Below are 17,637 nucleotides of genomic sequence, written 5' to 3'. Positions count from 1 at the left end.
GCAACACAGTCCCCTTGTGGATGCTCAAAGAACTGCAGAGAGTGAGTGAGGTTTTTTTGCGTACATTAATTCCTTTTTACACTTAAATCACCAAAGTCTAAAATCTGAATATCAAACATTTGCAGTATTTTGAAAGTGTGAAGTCCAAGTAATGGAAATCTAGAGCTAGCAGCTCTCTTAAAGAGGAACACACCAGAGAGTCACACGTTTGCAGTCACTGGCTTTATGTATAGGTCAGATTACAAAAAAACAATTACACAAACCATATAAACAATATGCATGAACATATCCACCATAGTTAGATTATTCAAATAAGGATTTTATATCCATAAATATATCTGTTTCAATTTCACATTACAGGTTAGAGCCAGCAACGACACGTCACAGCGAGGAAGGGTGACTTGTGCAGTAATACATTTCAGTGGTCCGGTTAGCATGTCAGTTAGTTGGTTAGCTGAAGGCAAAAAACAACAGAACCCGGATTCACCTGAGCTTTCTGGGCCTCTCAGAGCAGGAGTCAGTTTTCATTTCTCTCAAAGTATCCAAATACTTACAGACGTGAGGTTGAACTTTTAGCAGTGACTGCTGGGAAGGTCAAGTGTGTGTGAGGTTTCTTTATTGCAGGAGAACACGGTGAATGTTAATGCTGGTTTAATCACTCTTTACTGCCTTTTTTTTCTGTGCTTCTTTCATCCTTCCTTCTGTTTGTTGGCTCATGAGGTTCAGTGTGTTTCATGTAATCAGATCAATCTTAAGCATGTGATCCACTGTGTGTATTGTCTTGAAATAAGACAGCTATATGTTCTTTCTAACGCCAGAGTGCAGTGATTCAACTTCGCCTAATTTGAGTTGTTTAAAGATATTTAGGGTTGGACCTTCATGCAGTGAATCAAAAATGAGATCTGTGCTAAACTATAACCACGGCATCAACCACACAGTGTGACTGCAACCAAGCGAAGGGAAACGAAGGCACAGAGATGTATTTTATATCAAACACACTCTGATGGCTGTTAAAGAACTCAAGCAATGAGTCATCGGTGCAGAACTTCAGTCTACATATGGTCACCGCTTCGTTAAAAATATCTGTGGATTTGCAATTGTTTAGAAGTATCCACATGGCAACTGGAACATAAGTATTTAAAAAAGAAAATGAAAGAAAAAGTGTACCAGTGATCAGCATCTACCCGTGGAGCTGGTGGCACAGACCAAGAGGCTAAACTTACGTGACGTAACTGCGCAGTAGTTAACTTTTAGTCGATTTTAAATGAAAAACCTTAAACACTTGTTTGTGTCTGGCCAAAAAAACTCATTTCTTTTTCCAAAACTGGACAAAAATGATTTCTGCAGCCTGATGGAACTTCATCATGAGTTTTCTTCTTGCTCTACTTGCTGTTACTCATGACAGGGTTTACTTTTGTATGCACAGACATAACTGAATTCATGGTGACCTGATCCCAGTCCTGCTGTATAGATAAACATTTGAGCTAATCTCTTATGTAAGCTTACAAGCGCTGAGCTAATGAGGCATCAGTCACACAATGTTTGTTTCATTTCACAAACTCTGTGACAAGTGGAATGATAATGGAAGATACGGTAGGCGACCAGAAACGAGCTGAATTCAGGAGAAACAGAGACAAATATTCAAAAGGTACAAAATGATCTCTGGCGAGAAATGCAGGCGACCAAATAACAAAAAGTAAAACAAAACATAAAAAGTGCAAAATTAAAATCTGATCATGACATTAAAAGATTAAAACACATGTTTGTATCTTTCTATTAACCCGCATTCCATTGATTTGAATATATTAAACATACCTATGCTAAAGTGTACAATCTGAATCATTCCATTGTAGTCAGCAGCAGATGATTCTCGCTGTAGGAACCTTGTGTGAAACCTGATATGAGCGAAACTGAATTCCTTAACTTCATTAAATAAACAAAATCTTTATTATAAATAACATGTTGCTATACCAAAAAAAACATTTATATATATATATATATATATATATATATATATATATATATATATATATATATATATATATATGTATATATGTGTGTATATGTATACTGTATGTAGAATACGCTTAATGCACCAATGTGCTAAGAGGTATTTAAATGTATTAAATGTGGATGTGATACTTTATATGATACTTTATATGATACTTTGCTCGTCGGGTACAATGAAAACTTTGATCTGTTTTTTTTACTTTCCAATTGATCATTAGCATATCACATTTCAACTGACCAAGGCACCCTCAAATTTCATCAAGTGGGCAGTGAGTTGCCACTAAGTCGAATTCACCAACCCACTTGATTTTAAGGAAGAAAAATTAAATCAATTAATTTTAACTACAAAGAAAGAAAGAAAGAAAGAGAGAAAGAAAGACAAGCTTGAGACGTATTAGTGACTGACTACAATGGAAGTGACCTCGAACACTGTGACTCTCAGGTTAGACGTTTCTGCCTCTGTTGATGACGTTGCCCCCTGGAGGTGCGATGTGGATAGAGTCCAGGATGGGCCGCAGTATTTGGCCGAATGGTCTGCAGACGGAAGAAAAGAGACGATTAGATTCTTCAGACTGACAGCGTTTTGAAACAGATGTGTTTTGTGACTAATCCACAGGTGACATGATTTAGTTAGCTGATCTATAAGTGTTATTACTGCATCCTCTAATCCTCTGGCTTGCTTAGATTGATCAGGGAACAGAAGTGTTCGTGTGGTTTCCGTCGGGCCGCGGGGTCAAACTTTGAAACAGGCAGAGATCACTGTGTTAGGGTGAGTCAGCTGAGGGACTGAGGTCTACACTCACGTGGAGAGGACTTCGGACGGAAGGTCAGTGATATAGGAGGGGATGGTCCTGCCGGTCAGGAACTGAGCCACCTCATTGGTGAAGGTGTTGCAGTTGTGCTCAAACAGACGATACCTGTCTCCTCTGAACCAGGAGGGAAGAGAGTACAGAACACATAACCCCGATGATTAGACGTCATATATAAACAATGAACAGTTTTTCTGCATGAGAGGGTTATTATTGAGTTATTTCACCTGTATGTGCTTTCTCCAAGGGAGGAGAGGTAATCCATGAAGATTTCCTCGGACACTTCAGTCTCACCCAGCTCCACTACATTGTCTGGAGGTCCCAGCATTGTCCCACCCTGACAAACATATAGCACACACACACATATTGACACAATATGTGACTGAAGACAGAAGACAGTAGCCTGATCATTGTTGTTTGATTGATCTGAGCCCTGTACTTCTCTTACACTAACACTTAGTGAGTAAACACAGGTTTCAAAAACAACTCCTTTCCCATAACCAGTAGAGAAGTTTCACCAGGAGTCAGTCCGACTTACCGGTGAACAGCTGGAGATCCCCTCCCCTCCGAAGAAGAACTCATCACCGTACGCCACGATAGCCGTGTGCCTGGAAGAAACACACACACAGTATTATCCACATTTGCAGGCACGTCTAATTGAAACTCATCAACTTTTTTTTTTTTATCAAATAACAATAACTAAAAAGCCATTTAGCCAAAAAGATTTTTGGGTAGTGGAAATAAATACTAAATACTAGATTAAACAGGCCTTGGACAGATACAAGACAATCTGTTAGACGTCTATGCTTTTTAATCTGATTATAACTATTCCTGTGTTTACATATGATGAATGTTAAGTTATCTGTAGCTCTGAATTTATGATGATTGAGTTGGTGAATTGGATTTTAATGTTTGGTTTTATATTGAAGTATTCTTGTTTACATCCCATGTATTTTAAGGTGTACTTGGGTGTTTAGAAAGGCTGCATGGAATAATAATTACCATTATTATTATTATTATTATTATCTATACCAGAGAAATGATGAGGGACAATATATGTATAATAGTCTTTAGGGACTATTGGGACTTTGTTCGTGCTAAATTCATGTCATGATGATGTTTGTGACAAAGAGTTGTAATGTACATTTGGTTGAATCCCCTCTGACTAATTTGACTCGTGAATTTGGAGTTTACAGAAGTTCACACAATTCCTTTCAGCAAAATCCAAAACATAAAAAAAACTGGGACAGAAACACTGACACCAACAAAGCAGCTTCACCCAGAGGAGGATTCTCGATCTTAAATAGGTCGCTGGTCTACATCTGACCGAGCTGCACGTTGCATGACTGTGTTTCATAAGAGAGGAACAGAGGAGAGGCTCTCACCAGATGCCATCCAGCTGTTTCCCTGTGTGAGAGAAGAGGGGACAGCAGTGAGAAGAGGCAGAAGATCTCCTGCTCAAGACATGTGTCAACAGAAACCAGCCATGTTCTACATTGTGATCTAAGCTGTGTGGTCCTGATAGCTCCGCCGCAGAGAGGACTCCTCTTCTCCAGCCGGTGTCTGTTGTCATCACTCGTCGGTGGCTGAGGCCGGGACTGCACCGGGGTTTTTTTTTTTTCTCCGAGTACTCACCCAACATGATGGGGCTGAGGCTGCGAGCCATCCCTCTCGATAGATCGTAGATGTACAGCTGTACATTGTACCGCGTAGTACTCTTATCCATCGTGTACAAATATCTGTATTTTAACGGGTTTGTTTATTAGCTGCCTCGGCTAGGCTCGTTCGAACAGCTGACTGGGCGGGGCTGACAAAGATGACGTCATGACGTATTCTTCTTCTTTTTTTTCCCGCGGACGGGCCACAGTTTGGCGCTCTGCTGCCCCCTAAAGTATATAACATATAAATGGAACTAAACGAATGTGAACAGTGTAAAAAGAGGAAGGATAATGTGAAATAATATAATAATCTCTTTTGTATTATATGTTTTTATTTATTTAAATAATTATTGTATTTTATTAACGCCTGTACACATACAAACAAGTAACACACATTAACACACACAAGAAAACTTCTGCTGCTACTTCATACATTTGCACTACGAACTTTCGTTTTATTTATTGTCGACTTTAGTGTTAGGATATGTCTGTCTCTATTTGTTGTGCCTGTGCACTTCACTGTTACTTTAGTGTTAGAAACTGTCTTGTCTTGTCTTCACTGTGGGATAGTTAGGAACGTAATTTCAATTCCTTTGTATGTCTGGTATGAGTGAAGAAATTGACAATAAAGCTGACTTTGACTCGACATTCCTGTTTTCCTGATCAATTAAGTCTGTCTCAGTACGACGGACTATTAGGGCCACATTAAAAAAATAATTGGGGAATTAATTACGAGAATAAAGTTGTTATTAACTATACTAAAGTACAATTCCACGAAATGATCCACAGCCCTCATTTTAACAACTCTCCTCCTCTAAAACAAAGGGTTAGAATATTTACGACTTTATTCTCGTAATTAATACCCAAAAAAAGGTTTTTTTTAATGTGGCCCTAATACTCTGTTGTATTCTCAGGCTGAAAGGGAAAAAAACACAAGACAAAATAAAACCAAAAAAAAGAATAAATAAAAAACAGAAATCTCATGTTGATGGAAGCAGCTCAATGAGTTTCGTATGTTTGACACATTTAAATGATTCAAACAAAGGTTTTTAACTAAAACTGATTTTTGATTTTGGAAATTTCTGAGTAAACAAAACTTCCCACACACGTGGTTGCACTCGCTGGTTCACCCTCCGGATCGGAAGGTGGCGCTAAAGCCCCCGAGCCTGCGTCGCTGCCCCCACAAAGAAGACGCCCCTCCTGCCTGTAGCTTTGTGGGCTCTGGATCAAAATAGACAGTCGAGGGCTGAGCAGCTGACTTCCAGCAGAAATGGCTGCCACCGGAGTTCTTCCCTTCATCAGGGGGATGGACCTCAGTGGAAACGACTTCAAAGTAAGACTTTTAATCCACAGTCTCACGCGGCGTGTCCATCGCCAACTTTGGCTTGGCTAGGCGGCTAAAGCTAAAGTTAGAGGCTGTCGGTGGAGCTCGCTAAAACATTAGCTTAGCTCATCGGCTGTAGCATTGGGCGTTAGCCAGTTGTCAGATGTTTCACATGGACTAAGCAGAGTTCGAGTAGTTTCCTGTCTGTACCTCTGTTTTTTTTCACGGAGCCGTTTACGTTAAAAGGTCGTTGTTAGCTGTTGGACTAGCATCCGCAGTTTGGCGTAACTTCCAACTTATTTCCCACGTCACGTTCGCTAGCTGCTTAGCTTCGGTGTTGTGGCTAACTGTGGCTCCGGTCAGAACATGTCACCTCTGTCCGTGTTTACCTTAGATTACACTGCGGCCCGAGAGCCACGCTAGATTACGTTGTCGCTGGTTCGTTGAGTGGCTGCAGACATGTCTGTGAACTGTGACCCACTCTGAGCTCAGCGTGGAGGCTCAGGGAGCAGCAGTGACAGCTGGGGACAACTGACGAGAACCGACGAGAACTGACAACTGTCTGTGTTCAAACTAAGCTATGACTTTATTATAGTAGTTGGATTAAACTGCACATGACTGGTTCGTCGAGTCGGTCTTGTTAGTCAGTAAATGGCTGACGATGAAAATCTATTTTCTGTCTGGGATGACATCATTTCCTCTGCCTCAGATCAACACGACTGCAACAGACATTTTTCTGATGTGTCATTTTCTGACAGTAAAAGAAAACACCCAATTAAGTTTGTTGTACATTTTTAAATTACAGATGATTTCCACTGTTACACCGACGACCTCTTAATAACATTGACTCCAACAGGGCTGATGTCAGATTCTATTCTTGTTCACAGGCTGGGGCTGGGCAACAGAACGATATACTATAATTATCACAATTACATTTTCATCCAAACTATTATAACAAAGGTTTAAAATTTACAAGATTCTGCAAATACATTAGTTTATCTTCCTCCCTTTTTGCTATTTTAATGTCACTGATGTGTTTTACAGGCATCATCACAATTGCTCCGTCACACAGCTACAGTAAAATTGGAAGCTTTATTGTTTTCAAAAGTCATTAATGTCTCCTAATTGTCTGTCTCTACAGGGTGGGTACTTCCCAGAGCACGTCAAGTGCATGAGCAGCCTGCGATGGCTGAAACTGAACAGGACAGGACTGTGTTACCTCCCAGAGGAGCTGGCCTCTCTGCAGAAGCTGGTGAGACATTCAGGCCTTTTTGCTCAGTATTAGCTCGGCCTCACATCTGTATACATGGCAGCCATCAATTCAAGACATTATATGCATGTATCACATGGTTTATTCTTTATTCACTGTTCATATCCACTGCTGGAGATGGAGATAATGCAAAAGGACAACAATAGCAGTGGTGTAACAGAGGAGATAACAGGAGCAGATTGATGCGTTTCACCTGTAAAACCTCACCTGACCAGGAGAGGTCCTTGCTTTAATCCTCAATATATCTGATGGGATTATCTAATCTAATTCTCCAAAGCAGTGCTCAGCAGGCCACAGTAAAAAGATGATCTACGCTAGTACGCTTGTTCTTATCTCGAGTAGGTAAACAAGATTAGTGTGTTGTCACGCCTCATACTTGTTGTTCTTGGGCTGTGTTTCGCTAAACTGCTGCTGGAATCTGATTTCAGGAACAATGAAAAGGCAGATCTCATGTTTTTATGCTTTTTTATCCAGTTTGCAGTTATTTTATTCTGTTTAGAGACAACTGAGCATTAGTGTAAGTGGCACTTAATGGGATATTTTTATGTTGTTTTAGATTATGTCATGTGTGCAGTTGGTTGTGTATCTGTTAACAACCTCCCCCCTTTTCTTTCTTTAGGAACATCTCTCAGTCAGTCACAACAGCCTGACCACCTTACATGGAGAACTGTCCAGTTTACCAAATCTACGGGTAACTGATACACGCATAACAAAATGCATATAAAGTACACGTAGAATCATTTTGTTAATGTTGATGTTTGAGTGTCTGTCAATGATTTCAATGTAATGCTTTGATAAGTTCGCATAGTTTATTAGTATATAGCTATAATACTATAATAACAATAATAATATTAATAATGTGTTTCATTATGTATGCAGGCAGTGGTAGCCAGAGCCAACAACCTGAAAAACTCTGGAGTCCCAGATGACATCTTTCAACTTGATGATCTTTCTGTGCTGGTATAATAATCTCAACATCTTTTCTTTTCTGCGTATCATTTTTTAATTCTACCCACAATTATTTTTTCCACTTTAACTTCACATATGCCATCCCCCCCTGCTTTTGAATTCGTTATGAAACAGTCTTGTTCCAAAAGTAATTCTAGTTTTAAGACAGTGTTTGCAACAAAACATCATCATGTTTTTGTTTCCCCCCCAACGCTTTAACTGTCTTACTTTTCCTTTAGGACCTGAGTTACAATCAGCTGACGGAAATCCCCAGGGACTTGGAGAACAGCAGGAACATGCTGGTGCTGAATATGAGCCACAACAGTATCGACTCCATCCCCAACCAGCTGTTCATCAACCTGACAGACCTGCTGTACCTGGACCTGAGCGACAACAAGCTGGACAGTCTGCCGCCCCAGATGAGACGCCTGGTGCATCTGCAGACTCTCATACTAAACAACAACCCACTGATGCATGCCCAGCTGCGGTAAAAACACATGCCCCCTTTTTTTTTTTAAATAATGCTATTATTCTTTGCCATCTATTCTTAGCTTCACACATTTACGCTAACACCTAAAAAAGTCTTAGGTCCCGTGTTAAGTGTAAAAAGTAAGTTTTAAATACTTTCTTTTGTTTGTTTCATCTGCTGCTCTTGTCTTTGTGTGTTTGTGCGTGGGTCCGAGCAGCCAGCTGCCAGCCATGGTGGCATTACAGACTCTTCACCTGAGGAACACGCAGAGGACCCAGAGCAACATGCCCACCAGCCTGGAGGGCCTGACACATTTAGCAGGTAATACACATACACAACACACACATACACTATCACTGACATACTCACACAGACACTTTCATACCTACGTTCTTTCTTGCACATACATTTTTTAAGAATTGCATCACCATACATTTCCTCATACCCTTGGAGGGGAATTCAAATTTTTTTTTCTAAGCAAACTTCTTGTCTCCCTCATATCTCTCCCAGATGTTGATCTGTCATGTAACGACCTGACTCGGGTGCCGGAGTGCCTGTATTCGCTGGGCAGTCTGAAGAGACTCAACCTGAGCAGTAATCAGATCTCTGAACTCTCTCTGTGCATTGACCAGTGGACTCTGTTGGAAACGCTTAATCTGAGCCGCAACCAGCTCACCTCACTGCCGGTTAGTACGATTGTCTCTAGAATATTGTTGTTGTTCAGCTGGTTATTTTGAAAAAATTCCTGTTTAATGACTGTAAGATATCTAACAGTTAAAGTTTATGTGTCTCCATCTAGTCCGCCATCTGTAAACTGTCCAAACTGAAGAAGCTGTATGTAAACTCCAACAAACTGGACTTCGACGGGGTTCCACCAGGTGTGGGCAAACTCGCCAGCCTCACTGAGTTTATGGCTGCTAACAACAACCTGGAGCTCATCCCCGAGGGTCTCTGCAGGTGAGATTTTGGCTGAGATGCCAGACTGATACTTTTTAAATTGTCAAATGATAAGGAAAGTGGGTTTGATACAGTCAATGTTTTGTAGGTGTGGCAAGTTGAAGAAGCTGGTGCTGAATAAAAACCGCCTGGTGACACTGCCTGAGGCCATCCACTTCTTGACTGACTTAGAGGTAAAATACTAATCCATTAGTCAACTACTCAAGTGCTACAGGACTCAGTCATTAGTTTAATACATTTAAACTTCCTTAAGGATTATTATGCCAGACTTCATATAATAAGCAGTAAAAAGTTGTGCTCTGTATACTATAAGGTCTTGAAACCAAACAAAACCTGTTCTCATTATCTTCCTCTAGGTTCTAGATGTGCGTGAAAATCCCAACCTGGTGATGCCTCCTAAACCAGTCGACAGAGCAGCAGAGTGGTACAACATTGACTTCTCCCTACAGAACCAGCTGCGACTTGCTGGGGCCTCGCCTGCTACTGTGGCTGCTGCTGGAGGAGGTGTGTGTGTGTGTGTGTTGACTTTTGGACCATATCAATGTGTATTTTCTAGAGGCTCAATCTGTATCTATTTGTACGTGCGTCCAGGAGCCAGCCCCAGAGATCACCTGGCGAGGAAGATGAGGCTCAGGAGGAGGAAGGACTGTTCTCAGGACGATCAGGCAAAGCAGGTGCTGAAGGGCATGAGTGACGTCGCACAGGAGAAGAAGAACTTAGAGGTAAGGGAAAATATATATATAAAAAGAACAATGTAAAAAAGGCTTCTGCGTCAAAGCTCCGCTGTAGGTACGCACATAGCCTACACATGGGGGGGCGTGGAGCCGAAGCACTAGTGGTCACTGGGTACACTTTAACTCTGAGGCTACGGTGCAGAAGCATGAATTGGGTTTTACTCTGGCTGTTTTCCTGAATACATTGTTTGGAGAGCATTATTTGGTTTAAATTACTGTTCTGGGAGATTGATGGTTTATTAATGTGTCCATTAACCTCAGCAGCAGGTGACAAATGAGTTAAGGAAGAATGATTAACCCAACATGTTTGATTTATAATTTATTTATTCATTTAGCAGGAGAACGGAGACTTGAAATATGGAGATTTAAAGATCCGACGATGGGACAAGAGTCTAGAGAAGCCTCAGCTCGACTACTCTGAGTTCTTTATCGAGGACGTGGGACAGGTATTGTGTGTTTTTTAGACAATGTGTTTGTTTCTAAATGTTTCTTGAAGATTGGATACGATCAGTCTTGCTCCCCTTCCCACAGGTTCCAGGTGTAGGAGTGTGGCAGATAGAGAATTTTGTTCCCATCCAAGTGGATGAAACTTTCCATGGAAAGTTCTATGAGGCAGACTGCTACATTATCCTCAAGGTAACATGTCAACTATTTACTGTAGATATTGTGTAGAAATCTCATGACTTTCTTATCTGCATCAGACAAATGAGACAACACATGAATCTAGCTGGAACATATTGCCTCCTCTGTGTCTCCCACTCATCTATCTCACATGCTTCTCTTCCAGACCTTCCTGGATGATAACGGAGCTCTGAACTGGGAGATCTACTACTGGATCGGTCAGGAAGCCACACTGGACAAGAAGGCTGGCTCTGCCATCCATGCTGTCAACCTCAGAAATTTCCTTGGAGCAGAGTGCAGGACGATACGGGAAGAGATGGGAGATGAGAGCGAGGAGTTCAGTGCAGTATGTATAAACTTAATGTACAAATATTCCTATACAGAGAAAACTAAATATTGAATAAATTACTTATACCAAACCCGTCAGATTTAGCTTTGCATAAAAAATGTAAAACTTATTTTAAACTTTGATACAGAGAGTATGCAGCTTTTTAAAACTTCAGCTGCTGTGTGCTCTTGTAAACGACTGTTTGTCTGAATGCAGGTGTTTAACAACGAGATCTCCTACATCGAGGGAGGAACGTCCAGTGGATTCTACACTGTGGAGGACACTCACTACTCTGTCAGGTAGACTGGAAGCAATGTTTTCTAGAAAGCAGATCTTACCCTGGCAATTTTGTCAGACATTCTTGCAGCTTTTGTTTTGAAAAGCTGTTCACAAATCAAATACATTTGTAATCTGATTTAATTTGGTTGTTTCTTGCACATTTGTGTGTAATTAATTGCTCATCCTTTGGTGTGAATGAGTCTTTTTGACAATATTTTGTTTCACTTTTTGTGTTTTTCTCAGGTTGTACAGAGTTTACGGAAAGAAAAACATTAGACTGGAGTCTGTGCCTGTGAATGCATTTTCCCTCGACCCTCGGTGAGTCTCACACACCCTTCCTGCTTCATACATGATTCTCATATGACTCACAGTTGCATATTCACCTCACCCTCCAACACACACACACACCCACACACACACACACACACACACACACACACACACACGTTCTCCTTTCCTAATACCTTTGCTATCTGTCTTATGTATGCTTGAAGTAATCAGTACATTAACAGTAGACTTGCAGTTGATTTGTTGCTCACTTTGTCCGACTGCTATCTGATATGTACACTGTCTCATTCAGAAGGATAATTATGTCCGTAACTGTGTGTTTCTTAAACATTATTTCTCTTTTTTGGCAGCTATGTCTTCCTGTTGGACACAGGGCTGGAAATCTTTGTCTGGAGAGGTGCCAACGCCACTCTCAGCGGCACCACAAAGGCCAGGTAAGACACAAATCAAGCGCTATCACAAACTTCTCTCCCACTTGTTTGACATATCTCACATCAGTTTCAATCTCAAATACACAAGCCATAAATGCATTGAACTGAAGATTTGTCCCTGTCTTATTGTCCTCTTCCAGGTTATTTGCAGAAAAGATCAATAAGAATGAGCGTAAGGGGAAGGCAGAGATTACAACACTCATGCAGAACCAGGAGCCTCCAGGTTTCTGGGAGGTTCTTGGAGGACAACCGGAGGAGATCAAGAAACACGTTCCAGATGACTTCTCTCCCATCAGACCTAAACTATACAAGGTACATTTTTATAATAAGCTTGTTGTGTGGGTGTCATGCACATTGGTCAGGGTTGTGTAAGAGGTTTACGGCTTATGGTAACACATAACTATATTTTTATAAATGGTCCATGATGATGTTCAGTATGTGGGTTAAAAAAGTTGTCAGTTAACAGCATGTGTCAGCATTAAAAATGGTCTTAACACTTCCTGCTTTTTCTTGAAGCGCTTCAGCAACAACTTATCTCTGTGACACGACACATGAAGCTTTTTAAAAAGACAGGATGCGTATAAACATCACAATTCACGTAGGTTCTGTGTCGTAGGTGGGTTTGGGTCTTGGCTACCTGGAGCTGCCTCAGGTCAACTACAAGCTGTCAGTGGAGCACAAAGACCACAAGATCAAACTGGACACCCTGCCGGAGCTGAGGCTGGTACGTGCAGCAGCTGCATGATCGCTAAAAGGCACGAAGACCTACATCCCTTCCTCCCTTTTTCACACCCTCCTTTTTCTCCATCCCTCTGTTCAGGTGCAGTCTCTGCTGGACACAAAGTGTGTGTATATCCTAGACTGCTGGTCTGACGTGTTCATCTGGATCGGGAGGAAGTCTCCCCGTCTCGTCCGAGCAGCTGCCTTGAAACTGGGTCAGGAGATCTGCTCCATGCTGCACCGACCCAAACACGCCTGTGTCACCCGCAACCTGGAGGGCAACGAGTGTCAGGTAACAAAGATGCTGCTGCTGCTGCACACCTGCTTTACCTGCTGTCTTGTAGTGGTCGTGCTCTTTCTTGTGGGGAAATATACCAAAACATTCTCTGCTTGCAACACTCCTTAGTGTTATGTTTGTCTTTAAATCTTTTACACCCTTGCAGTTACTTAATGAAATGTAAAATACTACTTCCTCTCTCTTTTCTTTTCCATCACTTCTCGTCTTCGTCCTCTTTGCCAGGTGTTCAAGTCCAAGTTTAAGAACTGGGACGATGTGTTGAAGGTGGACTACACCAGAGCAGCTGAGACTGTACAACAGAAAGACAACCTGCAGGGCAAGGTCAGTGTGTGTACAAAGGTTTACCAGACAACCAATATACAGACGCTGGTCCAGTCGCTCTTTAAATATGGGATTATTCTCAAAATGTCTATTTGTGTGTGTTTTCTCTCGCAGGTGAAGAAGGACGCAGAGAAGAAAGACCAGATGAAAGCCGACCTCACCGCTCTCTTCCTTCCCAGGCAGCCAGCCATGCCCCTCACTGAGGTAACAACTCTCACACACACACAGACACACACAGACACACACAGACACACACACAGTTAATCTCCTCCTTCATAATCTCTGTTTGGAAACACACAGAAACAAGCTGCTCCTTGTTTGTGTTTTGTTTCCAGGCTGAGCAGCTGATGGAGGAGTGGAACGAGGACCTGGATGGAATGGAAGGATTCGTGCTGGAGGGAAAGAAGTTTGCTCGGCTGCCAGAAGAAGAGTTTGGACATTTCTTCACACAGGATTGCTACGTCTTCCTCTGCAGGTGTGTGTGTTGTTTGTGTTTGAGAGGAAAACTGTGAGGGCTGATGATTGAGGTGCTAATTTAAATTGAGCTCTAATGTCACTGTGCTTTCTCAGATACTGGGTGCCTGTGGAGTATGAGGATGATGAGAAGGAGAAGAAAGAGGGAGAAGGTGGTGGTGGTGGCAGTGGAAGAAGAGGAGGAGGAGGAGGAGAAGAGGAGGATGAGGACAAACAGCCGGAGGAGGACTTCCAGTGTGTGGTTTACTTCTGGCAGGGCAGACAGGCCTCCAACATGGGCTGGCTCACCTTCACGTTCTCCCTGCAGAAGAAGTTTGAGAGTCTTTTCCCAGGAAAACTGAAGGTGTGGACAAAGATCTGTGAACCCATCTCACTCTTTTCCTCGTTTTGGATTCTTGAAAAATGCTTTTCTCTCATTCACATTCATCCCAGTTTAGTGACTGTGCCCTGTTTTGCTGTGTAGGTGGTGCGTATGACACAGCAGCAGGAGAACCTGAAGTTCTTGTCCCATTTCAAGAGGAAGTTCATCATCCACAAAGGGAAGAGGAAACAGAAGACGGACTCTGCCCAGCCCTCCCTCTACCACATTCGCACCAATGGCAGCGCTCTCTGCACCAGGTTAATATGACGCTTGTTATCATTTTCCTCCACACCAGTAACGTCCTCACAGCACAGTCCCCCAGAAACTTTGTTGTGTCTTTTTTCATTAAAATGATTTTGTTTGTACCGTTCCTCTCTCCCTCTCAGGACGATCCAGATTGGAACTGATTCAAGCAATCTCAACTCAGAGTTCTGCTTCATTCTCAAGGTTGTTGTGGGTTTTTTTCTGTAAATGTTTTTGTAAAGTTGTATCCCACCAGAGATTTCTCCTGCCCAGAACCAGTTGTGTCTCCTCCTCCTCCTCCTCCCAATAAACATAAAACATGACGTATTTCGTGCAGGTTCCATTTGAGAGCACAGACAACCAGGGCATCGTTTACACCTGGGTGGGCCGAGCTGCTGACCCCGACGAAGCCAAACTGGCTGAGGACATCATGAACAGCATGTTCGACGACACGTACAGCAAACAGGTACATTTGTGTTTCTGAGAGGGGCTGTATGTGACAGCGCAAATGTCCCAGTCACTCACACCCTGGTCACATGTCCGAGAAATCCATGTGAGAATACAACTTGAAGTATTAGAAAAATGTAGGTATGTGCACAACTGATCAGCCCGAGTGTCTTCTAGGTAATTAATGAGGGGGAGGAGCCGGAGAACTTCTTCTGGGTGGGGATTGGTTCTCAGAAACAATACGACGAAGATGCAGATTATATGAAATACGCTCGTCTCTTCAGGTGAGTGACCGCAACCTGTTTTTAAGTATTTAATCATGATAAATGAACGTGTGATATGTAATTTCTTGTCCTCTTTCTGTTTTATCTTTCCTCCTTCAACTCTTTCCTTTGTCTTCTACTCTTCTTTCCCCCCCACCTCCCTGCCTCAGGTGTTCCAATGAGAAGGGATATTTCTCTGTGTCGGAGAAATGCTCAGACTTCTGCCAGGACGACTTGGCCGATGATGACATCATGTTGCTGGACAACGGCAAAGAGGTAACGATAAATCACGGATTTGCTTTGTCTCTCTGTCATGACGGCGGAATGAGTTGGATTTCATCACTTCATTTTCTTGTGTCTCAGGTGTACATGTGGGTCGGTACTCAGACCAGCCAGGTGGAGATCAAACTCAGTCTCAAAGCGTGCCAGGTGAGTGACAACCTGCAGATTGTCTTCTCACATTTGGTTTTTTTTTTATTTCTACGTCCCACATGTTACTGATCATCTCCTCCTGCTCTTCTCCAGGTTTACATCCAGCACATGCGCTCGAAGGACACGGAGCAACCAAGGAAGCTGCGTCTAGTGCGAAAGGGGAACGAGCCTCATTGCTTCACGCGCTGCTTCCACGCCTGGGGCGCTTTCAAAACTCCTCCCGCTTAGTCAAACACTCTCTTTGTTGCACACATGCTCAAAAACTGCTCGATTCGCTGCCATGTATTTTCGATCAGGAAGATAATAATGATGATGATGATGATTACGGACTCTTGGCCAACATATTACTGTCAGGCAAAGATTTACTTCAGTGAGGATTCTGCTGGTTTTTAGACTGTTTTCTCTTTTTCTTGTCTTTGGGACAAATATCAGTTTTTCTACAAGCTTTTTTAGCAGCACGTCTAAATGCTGTTGTTGAACGAAAAAGAGAAATATGTTTTCGAGATGAAATAGATTTACAGTGTATAAAGGCTTTATAAAAACCCAAAGGGAAGCGAAACCCCCGACATATCGATCTGTGTTGCTGCTGTCACGTGGCTTGCTCTGCATGGTCGATAGTTTTCAGTGGAGGAGGGTTCTAGGTCGTTCCTCTGAGCTTCGTGCCATTGAGTGCATCTCATTTGAAGCAGTTTAGAGCAGATGACAGTTTATTTTACAGTTTTGTTTTTTCCCCACATCTTTGAGGAACTCAACAGAAAACAGCACTATATTTGTTTTTGGAGGAATGTTAAATATATATATTATTTTTTTCTGTCGTGTGGAATATACATGGTATGTCCGTGTTTACACAGTCACAGTTCGTCTGTTCTCTCACCTTTCACTTGTCCACTGATCTGAAGCTTTGTTCTATGAGGTCAGTTTCTCTAACAATATCATGGTTCTCATTTAACGACGCTTCAGACATGTCAACATAAAAACTAAGTTAAGAAATCTCGAGGTCAGTGTGCAAGTTAAAGATTGTGAGACAGAGCTATGTTTAAATGTGCAATCAGAAATGTCCGGGAAACTTTTCAGAATGTTTGTTTGTTTTTTTTGTCTTTCTGGAGCTGAAGAGTTTGCTTCCAAAACTTATGAAATATTTTTGAAAGAGTAAATGCACAATGTTTCAAATTTTAAGACACTTCAGTCAGATTTTAATGTGTTGCTTTATTTTCTCTTCTGGTTTTGGAGCAAAACTTTATTTTTATCGCAAATGTAAATGGGAGATCTCATGCACCATATCAGAGGCATATCTTAACAAGTTCCCTGACTTCTGATTCCGCTGCTTTCAGATCAGTAGTTAATGTTTTCAGGTTAACTGATGTTCAGTGGCCCCAGCGTCATATTGGGGAGAACGAAAACTGCTGCGATGCTTCTTGTGATCACGTGACCTGTGTAGTGTGCAGGCATTGTTCCCAAGCAAGACAAGACTTATCTGTATTCCCACATGGCTGCAACTTTCTTCTTTTTGGTTGTTTATTCTATATTTTGTGGGGTGAGCTGTTTGTCTGTGAGTATGTTGAGTCCTACACACGTGTGTGTATATGAATTATGTGCACATGCTCCTGATGCCACCTGCAGATGCTTTATTTATGTATTTTATATAAAAATAAATTCTCACGCTGCACATCTGACATATTGCTGTCTGGTGATCATTCCGATGTTTGTATGAGAAAACAGTTTAGTGTGAACAGAGCATCAAACTACAGTGAGTTGAAAGACGTGCATTCAATCAAGCTTTACTAAATTCTGTTCAAAATAATTTATCAGTGACCTTTCACCACCAGAATCTAATAAGTTAATCTTTAAGTCTAGGTGAATGTTTGTGCCAAACGTGAAAGGATTCCTTCACAGTGTTTCGGAGATATCACGTTCACAAGGCCAAAACTGTGCTTGTGATGTCACCTTGACCT

At 41.8% G+C, this 17,637-nt stretch overlaps 2 protein-coding genes across 2 annotated transcripts; one reads left to right on the top strand and one right to left on the bottom strand.

Moving 5' to 3' along the window:
• Nucleotides 1–207: 207 nt before the first annotated feature.
• On the bottom strand, nt 208–4,643 carry LOC109642715 (desumoylating isopeptidase 1-like). The gene is made up of 6 exons (XM_020107613.2): nt 4,455–4,643; nt 4,205–4,226; nt 3,358–3,427; nt 3,047–3,156; nt 2,814–2,936; nt 208–2,544 (listed from the first exon to the last, which is right to left on the bottom strand). The coding sequence occupies exons 1-6, from the start codon at nt 4,543–4,545 to the stop codon at nt 2,454–2,456; spliced, it is 507 nt and encodes a 168-aa protein (XP_019963172.1). The 5' UTR covers nt 4,546–4,643; the 3' UTR covers nt 208–2,453.
• Nucleotides 4,644–5,650: 1,007 nt separating this feature from the next.
• Nucleotides 5,651–17,358, top strand: flii (FLII actin remodeling protein). Its single transcript, XM_020107612.2, has 31 exons — nt 5,651–5,810; nt 6,943–7,053; nt 7,691–7,762; nt 7,951–8,031; nt 8,259–8,506; nt 8,706–8,809; nt 8,999–9,174; nt 9,288–9,445; nt 9,534–9,618; nt 9,802–9,949; nt 10,037–10,167; nt 10,515–10,625; nt 10,711–10,815; nt 10,967–11,146; nt 11,345–11,427; nt 11,651–11,725; nt 12,046–12,129; nt 12,267–12,438; nt 12,743–12,850; nt 12,947–13,138; nt 13,367–13,465; nt 13,580–13,669; nt 13,801–13,940; nt 14,036–14,282; nt 14,403–14,557; nt 14,687–14,747; nt 14,881–15,009; nt 15,168–15,274; nt 15,424–15,529; nt 15,617–15,682; nt 15,779–17,358. Exons 1-31 carry the CDS (start codon nt 5,748–5,750, stop codon nt 15,911–15,913), a joined length of 3,822 nt encoding a protein of 1,273 aa, XP_019963171.2. The 5' UTR covers nt 5,651–5,747; the 3' UTR covers nt 15,914–17,358.
• The last annotated feature ends 279 nt before the right edge of the window (nt 17,359–17,637 follow it).

Source organism: Paralichthys olivaceus, chromosome 5 (genome assembly GCF_024713975.1).
Source record: "Paralichthys olivaceus isolate ysfri-2021 chromosome 5, ASM2471397v2, whole genome shotgun sequence".
In the NCBI taxonomy this organism is placed as follows: Eukaryota; Metazoa; Chordata; class Actinopteri; order Pleuronectiformes; family Paralichthyidae; genus Paralichthys; species Paralichthys olivaceus.
Note: the sequence above shows the minus strand (reverse complement) of the source record. Positions and strands in the feature narration are given on the sequence as shown.

Bases quoted from the DNA above. Each gene is read 5' to 3' on its own strand.
- flii (XM_020107612.2), top strand. From the start codon at position 5,748: ATGGCTGCCACCGGAGTTCTTCCCTTCATCAGGGGGATGGACCTCAGT. The intron at 7,054-7,690 runs GTGAGACATTCA...TTCTTTCTTTAG, and splicing joins TGGCCTCTCTGCAGAAGCTG to GAACATCTCTCAGTCAGTCA. The intron at 11,726-12,045 runs GTGAGTCTCACA...CTTTTTTGGCAG, and splicing joins GCATTTTCCCTCGACCCTCG to CTATGTCTTCCTGTTGGACA.
- LOC109642715 (XM_020107613.2), bottom strand. From the start codon at position 4,545: ATGGATAAGAGTACTACGCGGTACAATGTACAGCTGTACATCTACGAT. The intron at 3,428-4,204 runs GTGAGAGCCTCT...TGTTTCTTCCAG, and splicing joins AAACAGCTGGATGGCATCTG to GCACACGGCTATCGTGGCGT. The intron at 3,157-3,357 runs GTAAGTCGGACT...TATGTTTGTCAG, and splicing joins GGATCTCCAGCTGTTCACCG to GGTGGGACAATGCTGGGACC.